The sequence below is a fragment of the Hibiscus syriacus genome, unplaced genomic scaffold (genome assembly GCF_006381635.1).
Source record: "Hibiscus syriacus cultivar Baekdansim isolate YM2019G1 unplaced genomic scaffold, ASM638163v2 tig00000764_pilon, whole genome shotgun sequence".
Classification (NCBI taxonomy): Eukaryota; Viridiplantae; Streptophyta; class Magnoliopsida; order Malvales; family Malvaceae; genus Hibiscus; species Hibiscus syriacus.
In genome coordinates this window covers 43,666-55,321 of record NW_024061820.1, presented here as the reverse complement: position 1 = coordinate 55,321, position 11,656 = coordinate 43,666, and the positions used below count along the sequence as shown (strand labels likewise).

Genomic DNA, 11,656 nt, shown 5'->3' with positions numbered 1-11,656 from the left:
AATAGAGTTAGTGAGGTAAATCGAAAAATCCTACCCCACATGATATCTACCCCACATGCTTTAATTCATACCCGGACATTATCTCTATCCCGCATACTAATTCCATACAAATCCTAACCGCATATTTATCTAGTTCGCATGCTTTGAACAGAAAGTAAAGCATGAAACAAAATAACCTAGGGTTTGGAATGAGGTTTTGGGGTGGGCTCTAATTCTCCATAGCCTCCCGGTTTATGTTCTAGAAAAGGTACCCGAGTTCTCCTTGCTGGTGCCCCCTTGGGCTTGCCAGACCCTTAGTCCTAAGCCCATTACAAGCTCATGTGGACTAAGTTAAACTCGAGAGGAAACATTCCCTTATGTCCGCACGGTGAATAAATTCACACGAAGACATAAGGTATATGAATCCCGAAGGTTACTTGCTAGGCCGGCATGGAGAATAAATTCTCACGAAGGCGATGCTTTTACCCCCACTTAAATAAGGTTCAGAGCTCGGGTATAGAGCCTTAGATGAAAAACTTTGAAAATCTGAAATCATTGAAAAAACGTTAGTACAACTATTTATGTGAAAATAATCAAAGATAAATAATTAGAATCGAATAAATAAATTAAAATTTAAACTTGTAATTTTCGCTAAAAAAGACAATCAGAAATTACTTTCGGCCTGACTCACTTACCTGTCTCCAGCGGAGTCGCCAAGCTGTCGTAACCGTCTTTCGGTTGGGCCCCGAAATTGGGCTTCGACTTGAAAAATGTGGATTGGAGTCGCCACCGACAATTTTAAAATGAATTTAGGTGGGTCGGACACCATCTTACCTAATCTGTATTTTTACCATAAATGTGTCGGGTTCGGGAGTCGGTTACGGTCAAGGAAGGATTAACACCCTTGAACTGCCCTTTCAGTACCAATTAATTTACCGGTTGTCTTAGTTGCGAAAATTCAAAATTCAAATTAAAATTTAACAGACCCGATTCAAATTACTTACAATTGATTGATTTGAATACCCTTAAAAGATAAAAACGTTAAATTCGTAGCGGAGTATAAAATCGAATTAGGATAGCAAGTGTGCAAACATGAGAATAATAAATAAAACAATAAAAAATAGAAAATAACAAAGCACATAAAAAATAATAAAAATAATAATAAAAATAAACAAAATGAATAAAATGTTAAAAAATAAAGACACAGATAAAGGGAAAAAGTTAATGGAGTAAAAAAAATAAAAAAAAAGGTAAAAGAAATTAAAAAAGAATAAAAATAATGTGTACATATAAAGTAGCATTTACTAAAACAAGTAAAAATAATAAATATATAATACTAAGTAAAACAAATAAAAATAAAGATATACATGATATTAAGAAAAAAAATAGTAGAAAAAATAAAATAAAGTAAAAATATAATATATATAAATAAATAAAAACAAAAATAGAATATTAAGAAAATATATATAAAAACGTATAAAATATAATATTAAGAAAAATATATACATAGTAAATAGAGAAAAATTAATACATCTATATATATATATATAATGATATAAGATATATATAATAAATAATATAATATAAATAAAAAAAGAGGAATATAGTAAAAAAAATATAATTAAAAATATATATATATGGGACGAAATTAATATAAAAGTAAAATTAAAGAGTAAATTTCAAGGTAAATTAAAAATTAAGATTGACTTAAGGGGAATATTAAATACTTTAAAAAAATGAACATGCCTCGGGAGTAGATCTAGGTTCGAAACTTCGAAATCCCATCCATTTTTGGTCATCGGCGCAACCCACGCTTTGGGTTATTCAAACCAAATCTCAAGAAAAATAACATGCATATGCGAGAAATGAACGAATCAATGTAAAAAAGATGATATCTTTTATTTCATTTTCGAATCGTTTACAATAGCTTTACCTTTGTATTTTTTCGTGCTTTCCTCTGTATCTTGTATGTAAATCGTGTGTTATAATGGGGAGGATTACATGTATTTATAGTGAATAAAACTAATTATTTTTAGAATCCTATTAATAATAGAATCCTAATGCAACTAGACTCATTGCTCGATTGTTGTACGTTTGTTGTTGTGGTTGTTACTTTAAAATATATGGTAGGGGAAGAGTCCTCTTAGGATATGAACTTTTGCTAATTTTATCTTTTAAGAAAATAGGTGTCTAAATTTTTTATTTAAAATCCTTTACTTTGTTCTTTTGAACTCGTATAAGTATCCTAAGGAGAAGAAGAAAAAACTAATAACTCAAGAAATTTAGTTTGCATACATACAACAATAAAAAATTTGTTAATACAATTAATAACAACTACACAAGTATTAATTTTTAATGACATAATAATAATGATGTATTTTTTTGTTCAATCATTATTCTAACTATAATTATAATGAATATTCTTTTAAAATTTTAATCTTTCTTTATAAATCTATGATTGTGATGTAAATTTCATTATCATTGAAATTTGAATAAAATACTATGTTAGTGATGATATATTAAGTAATTATTATTATTTCATATTTACTGTGGTAAAGTTGTTTATCATTAAACAAATTATTTCTTTTATTGTATTAAATTTTAATATCAATAAAAATTATTTTTTTATTAAACTAAGGCGATTACAAAATAATATCTATTATAAATACTATTAATCATTTAACAATAAACATCCAATCATCATTGTAGTCGTTGGTAGTCAAACTCATAACATCTAAGAACAATAAAAATACTATTAACTACCAAAATAAATTATTTCGTGCAAATAAATAATATTTTTTTTGAAAGTATGACAATAATTCTTAAGCTACACGACAGCTTAAGTTATTACAAGTACAATATGAGGGTAAACTAAATTCAAATTATCACCTTTTGGTAATAAATTTAGACTTAGCTTTCAATTTCAAATATATTTTTTAACTTAGTGTATAAAAAATTCTAAATATTTTGGATCTTATCCCTAACATTTTCTTTGTTCGCTAAAAATAAGGAGACAATGAAATGAACTGTAGTGTCTCCTTACAAAGAATTACCTTGTAAAACAAAACCTAAGACCGACCAAATAATAAAAAGTATAATGAAATCAATAATAACTTAAAATACAATTAAATTTAATAATCATCTGCATATATTAAATAATAATAAAACTCTGATATTTTTAAAAAATATAAATTTATATAAACAGAAAAATAATGTCTAATGCCTATCAGCAAAATAAATAAATAAAAAACTTATAAAATGTATCTTAATAAAAACTTTAAATAGATTCCATCTACATTTTCAGAAAACAATGTACTATCATACGTATATAGAAAATATTTAATTTTCATATTAGTAATACATTTTAAATACATTAACATCTATATTAACTCTACTTTTTATATCATATTTCATATAAAATGATCAAATTTACTCCATTCATGCGCGAGTTCACTTTATGAAATTCTTTGTCTGGAATTAAGAAACATATGTATATATATACATTATTTAAAGCCAATGGTCCCTTTTTATATTTGTAGAAATTGTTGTTGTTCCAGGACAATAATCTCGACACTGCCATTCAAATAGTATATGAGAAAGGTGCATGACCAACAGTAATTGAAGCTAAGGAATATGTTAAATTAATCAGTTTGTTAACACTGATAATCAAATACCTAACCACACAAAGGCCAAAATCAAAGACAAATTCATAATGTTAAATTGAATTTGGTTTTTTTTACTAAAGACAAAATAAATAACAATTATTGGTTTAATATTAATCATATTCATAAATTCAATAATATAAATCAACACCATTAATTTAATTTTTGTCATACTGAAATTTATTTTAATCAGACATTAGGGATAGTAAAAGCAAATGAGGAGAGTGACTGTTGAAATATTTAATTAATATTAAAAGATATCTCTTTTAAATTTGTCGGTTTGCGAGCAAATGAAACTCTTTTTTTTTTTTAGTCTCATTTATTCCTTTTGATTTCCCCCAACTCCTTCAAGCTCAGACTCAGATCACTCACTTCACAACTTTCTTTTCTCCATTCTATTTCTCTTTCTCCTCAATCCTCTTTTCACATAATTGTCTTTTATGTTTTGTGTGTGTGTTTTTTTAAGATTTATTATCTTTCCTTGTAATATCATTTGAGAAGAGTTAAAGATCTTTATTGTTTTTTTTAAATTCTTCTTCTTCTTCCGATATGGTTAACATTTTAGTTCTTCTTCACGTTTCTGTGGTTGATTCTTGAAAAAGAACCAGCTTTTGGCCGATGCTACTGTTTCCGGGCTCTCTTTTCTGAGAGAGCCTTTCAACAGCGATATCCTGCTTGTTCCATAGCATTAAGATCAAGATTTATTGGCTTTGTGCTTTCAAACCCCTTTTGAAAGTTGGATCTTTGGGGCAGATTTTAACCCTTTTTTTCTTCTTTGATTTCACTAGCTTGTTCACCATCAGTTAAAGAAAGTATAAGGAAAAACCCACAAAAAAGCATCCGCTTGGCTTTTATTTGAGGCTGTTTCGAATCAAAACTCCTCATTTTAGCTTATTATTTCTCTCCCTCCCTCCCTTTAGTTATATATATATATATATATATATTACAGAAAAAAGACGTACTTTACTAAGAAACAAAGTGATATTATTTGTGAAGCCAAATCCTCCCAAACAAGCTCCCACAGCTTTCTTTCACTCTCTCTCACCGAGTTTCTTTGTCTAATAAGTTCTCATATATATAAAGAAAGATTGTTTCTTTCAGTCTTGGTTTTAACTAGGAATGGCTATGGCGGTGGCCCAACACAGGGAGAGCAGCAGTGGAAGTAGCATCGACAAACATCTCGATGCTGGCAAGTATGTTAGGTACACAGCTGAGCAAGTCGAAGCTTTGGAACGAGTCTATGCTGAGTGCCCCAAGCCCAGTTCCTTACGCAGGCAACAGTTAATAAGGGAATGCCCCATTCTTTCTAACATTGAACCTAAACAGATCAAAGTTTGGTTTCAGAATCGGAGGTAAGCAAACTTGATCTTACTTTTGTTTTCCATTATGGTTGTTACAATGTTTAAAAAAAAAAACTGGGGTCCCTTTTCCCCCCTTTTGGAGTTGGAAAATTTATGGGGTTGCCATTGGGGTGTGCAGGTGCAGAGAGAAGCAAAAAAAGGAGTCTTCTAGTCTGCAGACTGTGAATAGAAAATTAACAGCAATGAACAAGCTGTTGATGGAGGAGAATGATAGGTTGCAAAAACAGGTGTCTCAGCTGGTCTGTGAGAATGGGTATATGAAGCAACAACTGCATACTGTAAATGTATCTTCTTCTGGTCTCTCTCTCTCTGGTTGTTTCTCTTCAATTCCCATTACAAAATTGTATCCATATGGCTATTGTTGCGAAAACCCATGCCCTTACTGTGCATTTTAAGTTGATTTTTTTTAGCTGTTGATATAGCAATTTGATTTGTCTTATGCCTTCTTTTGGTGCTAGACATTATATATAGATCTTTGTGGCATACTAATTAAAGCGTTTACTGTGTCTTATGCTCCCTATGCGTTGTTTGCCTCTATTTTTCTATATATATACATATACATGTTCACACTTCTCTTGTAATTAAAACATTTCCTGTTACTCTGTGATACAGAACTGTTTTTGAGCAATTTCTATAAACAAATATTATGCATTTTCCGTGGTCCCTTTGTATGTGTTTTGACATTATTGTTGTTTATTTTGGATTTTTAACAGGTACCTGCAGCTGATGCAAGTGGTAATTCTTTGGTCACCACTCCTCATCATTCACTGCGAGATGCCAATAGCCCCGCTGGGTAAGTTCAGTTTTAACTATAATGAACCTGTTCTTTATCTCTCTATCTCTATGTGCACGTGCTGCCGTGCATCTATATATATATATATATTTGAATAAATTCTGTGTATTTTGTCATGGTCTTGGCAGACTAATCGCCATTGCAGAGGAGACCTTGGCAGAGTTCCTTTCCAAGGCTACGGGAACTGCTGTCGATTGGGTCCAGATGCCTGGGATGAAGGTCAGTGCCTTATACCAATGATGTTTTCCTTTATTCGGTCGTCAAGTTTTTATATGCATCTAGTGGTATTGTTCGTCTATTTTAAAAAATTCAGAAGTCTCTCTGAGCCTATTTGTTCAAAACTGTTGTCAGCCTGGTCCGGATTCGGTTGGGATATTTTCCATTTCCCAAAGTTGTAGTGGAGTGGCAGCTCGAGCCTGTGGTCTTGTAAGTTTAGAACCTATAAAGGTATGGATTCCGATGTCGTTATAAATAATTTAGACATTTTGTTAATGTATGATACTTATTTGATCTGAAGTCTGAACAACACAATTAAACTGTTTAATAGATTGTGGAGATTCTTAAAGATCGTCCATCTTGGTCCCGGGACTGTCGGAACCTTGAAGTTTTTACCATGTTTCCAGCTGGCAATGGCGGAACAATTGAGCTTGTATACACACAGGTGAAGAAGAATGATTTTACTATATATTAATTTATATACGAGTGAATGTTTACTCTCTTTTCATAAGGAATTACTGAAATAAGAACTGTTTTAGACATTTGCTCCGACTACACTGGCTCCTGCAAGGGACTTTTGGACTCTAAGATACACTACAACTTTAGAGAATGGCAGTCTTGTGGTATGCACATCTTGCACTTGTTATTTATTTAAATAGCATAAAGCATTACTAAATATGGGTATTAAGAAAGTTAGGTTGAAGTATAGCATTGTATGGTACTTGCTGAGCATATCCATTGCTTATGTGACCGTTTCAATGATTATTTGGTTTGAGGAGTTTTGCTTTTCATTAATTTTTTCCCTCTCTATTTTCCAAGGTCTGTGAGAGGTCACTTTCTGGTTCGGGTGCTGGCCCAAGTGCAGCAGCTGCAGCTCAATTTGCGAGAGCTGAAGTGCTTCCTAGTGGTTATTTAATTAGGCCTTGTGAGGGTGGTGGGTCAATCATCCATATTGTCGACCACCTGAATCTTGAGGTACAACTTCTTAATAGTAGGTACTTTCACGGCATATTTAGACGCCTTTATTGTGGCAGACCTGATCTGTAAACACCTTATTGCAGGCATGGAGTGTGCCGGAGGTGCTGCGCCCACTTTATGAATCATCTAAAGTAGTTGCTCAGAAAATGACAATTGCGGTGAGTAGATTCTTCAGTAAGGTGATAAAAAAATTTCAATTAAATGTGCACCACAAATTGATTAACATGGCTGATTCATGTTTTACGAATCCTATTGGGTACTGACTAATGACTATTACCAAACATTGAGAGTTTCTTTTGATTTTCTTTTGTATTGCCTCAAAAGGCATTTCTAAAGGTACTGACTATTTGATCTCTGCAAAGGCACTGCTCTACATCAGGCAGATTGCTCAAGAGACGAGTGGTGAGGTGGTTCACAGTCTCGGCCGGCAACCAGCCGTACTAAGAACTTTTAGCCAAAGATTAAGCAGGTAGCTAAAAGGACTATTTTAAATCCTTGTTAGTTTGGATTGTGAGTTCGAATGCGCAAAAGAATTGTGCAGCATCCGTGTTTGTGTGTTATGCCCCATAATTTAGTTGATATGTGTGTGTTTATATACTTGTAGAGGCTTCAATGATGCAATAAATGGATTCAGCGATGATGGATGGTCAATACTAAATTGTGATGGAACTGAGGATGTGATAATTACAATCAATTCAAGCAAGAGCTTTGGCAGCACTTCTCATCCTGCCACTGTTTTTTCGTTCCTTGGGGGTGTTCTGTGTGCAAAGGCATCCATGTTGATTCAAGTAAGTTCTAGAAAACCCCTAAAAATGGAAAACTGTTTTCTTATTCTATGAGAAAGTTTCCATATTCGATCACTTATACCATTTCTTTTTTCATTGCAACTGGCAGTTAAGTTTTAGTTGAAAAGATAAACTTTGTTTCCGCACGCAAGTTTAAGCCTTCTCCATACCATGTCTTTGACTTCGAAATTATGGGACTATGTACCTTATTACTACCATTATTGTTTTTTCAGAATGTTGGTCCAGCTGTACTTGTACGTTTCCTGAGGGAGCATCGCTCGGAGTGGGCTGATTTCAATGTCGATGCTTATTGTGCTGCGTCGTTGAAGGCTGGAACAAATGCTTATCCTGGAATGAGACCTACAAGGTTTACGGGGAGTCAGATCATCATGCCACTTGGACACATCGTTGAACATGAGGAGGTATGTCTTCTATGTGGTCATACAGTTCCTCTGTTCTATTCTCTTGTTTTCAACTGAAAGTGTCATCGATTCGCATCTGTCCAAGAAGCTTTGCTCATGCTGCATTTATCATTTATCAGATACTTGAAGTTATAAGACTTGAAGGCCAGTCTTTTGTGCAAGAAGATGCCTTCGTGTCAAGGGACATTCATCTATTGCAGGTGATTTTCTGATGATGCCTTGTTGAATGTTGGTGTCCATTTTCATGTTAAATCGGAAATATAATACCTGACACTTCCATTTTACTGATTTTTCTACATGTTTAATATGAAAGTTGAAACCAATTCGTTTCTATTACTTGAAACCGCTTGGAACTGCATTTGCAGTAAAAAGTAGTTAAACATCTTGTTCTTTCTTTTAACATCTTCGATTTGTTTTATAAATTGCATCCCGATTAATTACTTTGATTAATTCTCATTGATATTGTAATTGCAACATTTAAAATGCCTTTTTATGGATCAACCTTTTGTGGGAGAGTCTGATTTATAGAACTAGATTTATGTTCTTCCAGCTAATGATATATCATAATTTCGGTTTATTTGAATTGCCTTTATATTTGCCGTTCTATATGATGTCCTGAATGTGTCCAAGATGTTTGCTGATATATTTACTTTATCCATATTACCATCTTTGCAGGTATGTAGTGGAATTGATGAGAATGCTGTGGGAGCCTGTTCGGAGCTTGTCTTTGGCCCAATTGATGAGATGTTTCCAGATGATGCTCCCTTGCTACCTTCAGGATTCCGTGTTATTCCTTTGGATTCAAAACCAGTTAAGTTTCCCGTCTTTCACCTGAACTTTTCACAGTTTTTTCCATCAACATTATTCAGCTTTTCGTCGGTCTTTAAGACAAAACAAGATACTGATGGTGTTATTATTCAGTCTGATCCACAGGATTCATTCACTGCAAATCGGACTTTGGATCTGGCTTCTAGTCTCGAAGTAGGACCGGCAATAAATCATGCTGCAGGAGATGCTCCGTCGTGTCAGAGCACAAGATCAGTGTTGACAATTGCCTTCCAGTTTCCATTTGAAAGCAATCTTCAGGAAAACGTTGCAAACATGGCACGTCAATATGTCCATAGTGTCATTTCTTCTGTCCAGAGGGTTGCCATGGCCATATCTCCAGCTGGATTGAACCCAGCTGTTGGACCAAAGCTATCACCAGGCTCTCCAGAAGCACTTACACTGGCTCAATGGATTTGCCGGAGCTACAGGTGAGTTGCTTTATTGTTTGTGTGTATTGTAGCTTTTGTAACATGCCTCACTGGAAACTATAAGTGATGTTGGTTTACCGAATTAGCTCATTCGTCCTTTTCCCGGCTAGTTGCTGATGTGTCGTTTTCATTTGTTTTTACTCAGTTACTATTTAGGGATGGAGTTGTTGAGGTCTGAATCACTTGGAGGTGACTCGATATTGAAGAATCTCTGGCAACATCGGGATGCAATATTGTGTTGTTCGTTGAAGGTATAATCAAATCTCAGTTTAAGAACTCTAGAATAATAAAAGTTGTTCAAACCGAGTAATCTTATTCTGTTTTGTTTTGCAGTCGCAACCGATTTTCATATTTGCAAATCAAGCTGGGCTCGACATGCTCGAGACAACTCTAGTGGCTCTACAAGACATCACTTTGGACAAATTGTTTGATGAGTCTGGACGCAGGGCATTGTGCTCTGATTTTGCCAAGTTAATGCAGCAGGTGAGTCCTAACCTCTTGCTGTTAAACTGGCATTGTTTCATTTCGGAGATTGATATTAACTTCTCACAGTAGTTGACCCGAGTTAAATATTTGGCTGAGCTAATAAAAGGGATGCTGTAATTTGTCTAGTAAATACATGATTGGCCTAAAGATTTCAACTTTGATAACAGGGATTTGCTTGCTTGTCGGCTGGAATCTGCATGTCAACAATGGGACGCCATGTTTCATATGAACAAGCTTTTGCCTGGAAAGTCCTCGAAGCTGATGAGACCACTGTCCATTGCCTGGCCTTCTCGTTTGTTAACTGGTCTTTTGTGTGAAATACATTTCACTGGAATTTATTTTGTCCGAAAACCAATCTTTCCCCCTAGCTGCCCATGGAAAATGGAAATGATGAACAAATCAGAAAAAAGAAAAAAGTAAAATGAAATGAACAGGAAAAAACAAAGTTTTGTAATATGGAAGGCACCCAGTTCAGGTTTTGCATTTGATTAATTTAATTAAATTTTTTTAGTGCATGTTTAACCCACAAGTCTGCATTTCATCAGGCAATGTTGGGATTTTCCCCAGGATTCATGCACTGGTTGTATGTATACATAGGACTAAAAAGCACTATTGTACTCGTAAATATGATCTAGAGTTGGAATCCAGCAATTGGTAACCAGAAGAGGAGAAGCTCAGTAGTAACAAATTTGAACCACAAACAAACCATCTAGCATTGAAGAATATATGTTTTACATTAATGCGATCAATCTCCAAAAGATGCATATTGAAGTAACTGGTATGCATAATGTTCTAGCCCAGATATTCGTCTATCAAACCGATTTACGGTAGAAACTATACAACTACAAAAGTAGACAACCAAGTTTTCGATTCCAAGGCATCCAAGAGGATATCTATACTTGAAATAACAATAAAAAATAAAAATGATTCACATATGGTTACTCTTTTCTACTTCATTTTCCCCTTGTCACCTGTCTATCTGGATGCTTCACATATTGTATAATTCAAAGATGGGTAATATTAACTAAAAATATTCAACTATTTTATGAACTAGGTTAAACTAACCATTAGATTTTTGGGTAAACTACACATTTAGTACCTAAATTATCAGTTTTGGTCTGTTTTAGTACCTAAACTTTCAATTTTTTCAAAACCATGCCTAACGTTTAGTTTTTGTTTCATTTTAGTACTCTACTGTTAAAAACTTAACGCGTTTAGTACCTAAACTATCAGTTTTGGTCCGTTTTAGTACCTAAGATTTCAGTTTTTTTTTCTTCAAAACTTGACGTTAAGTTTTTCACTGGGGTACTAATATGAAATAAAAACTAAACGTTAGGTATGATTTTGAAAAAATTAAAAGTTCAGGTACTCAAATGGATCAAAACTGATAATTTAGGTACTAAACGTGTAATTTACCCTAGATTTTTATTGTATTGTATATGAAAGATTAAATTCTTATTTTTCTAAAAAATCAACTATAATCATTAGTTTTATTAAATAAATAATAAAATTATAAGGAAAATCTACAAAAATTGTAACAAATCAAATCAAATCAAAATATAATAAACATTTAATCATATGCAAAACCACATCTTTTTAGGCATTATAATGACAACAATACTTATTCAAAATAAAACTCATTGTATATAATCTGTAATATCTTTAGAACAATATACATAGAAACTGATGCATGAATCAACTTCAGAAAAAGAAATACG

At 33.2% G+C, this 11,656-nt stretch overlaps 1 protein-coding gene across 2 annotated transcripts; it reads left to right on the top strand.

Annotated features, from left to right (window-relative positions):
- The first annotated feature begins 4,080 nt into the window (after nucleotides 1–4,080).
- On the top strand, nucleotides 4,081–10,394 carry LOC120215120 (homeobox-leucine zipper protein REVOLUTA-like). 2 transcript variants are annotated; one of them, XM_039212891.1, is made up of 18 exons: nucleotides 4,081–4,993; nucleotides 5,121–5,280; nucleotides 5,716–5,795; nucleotides 5,924–6,014; nucleotides 6,147–6,242; nucleotides 6,343–6,456; nucleotides 6,551–6,634; nucleotides 6,831–6,986; nucleotides 7,073–7,147; nucleotides 7,352–7,458; nucleotides 7,594–7,777; nucleotides 8,008–8,196; nucleotides 8,316–8,396; nucleotides 8,872–9,006; nucleotides 9,118–9,452; nucleotides 9,598–9,703; nucleotides 9,786–9,935; nucleotides 10,106–10,394. In XM_039212891.1, the coding sequence occupies exons 1-18, from the start codon at nucleotides 4,761–4,763 to the stop codon at nucleotides 10,253–10,255; spliced, it is 2,526 nt and encodes an 841-aa protein (XP_039068822.1). In that variant the 5' UTR covers nucleotides 4,081–4,760; the 3' UTR covers nucleotides 10,256–10,394. The 2 variants fall into 2 exon arrangements, with proteins under 2 accessions (XP_039068822.1, XP_039068819.1); XM_039212888.1 differs by having other exon boundaries at nucleotides 5,121–5,286.
- The last annotated feature ends 1,262 nt before the right edge of the window (nucleotides 10,395–11,656 follow it).

Coding starts and splice junctions, on each gene's coding strand:
- LOC120215120 (XM_039212888.1), top strand. CDS start 4,761: ATGGCTATGGCGGTGGCCCAACACAGGGAGAGCAGCAGTGGAAGTAGC. Junction 9,007..9,117: donor TTCCTTTGGATTCAAAACCA/GTTAAGTTTCCC, acceptor GTTATTATTCAG/TCTGATCCACAGGATTCATT. Junction 9,453..9,597: donor TGGATTTGCCGGAGCTACAG/GTGAGTTGCTTT, acceptor GTTTTTACTCAG/TTACTATTTAGGGATGGAGT.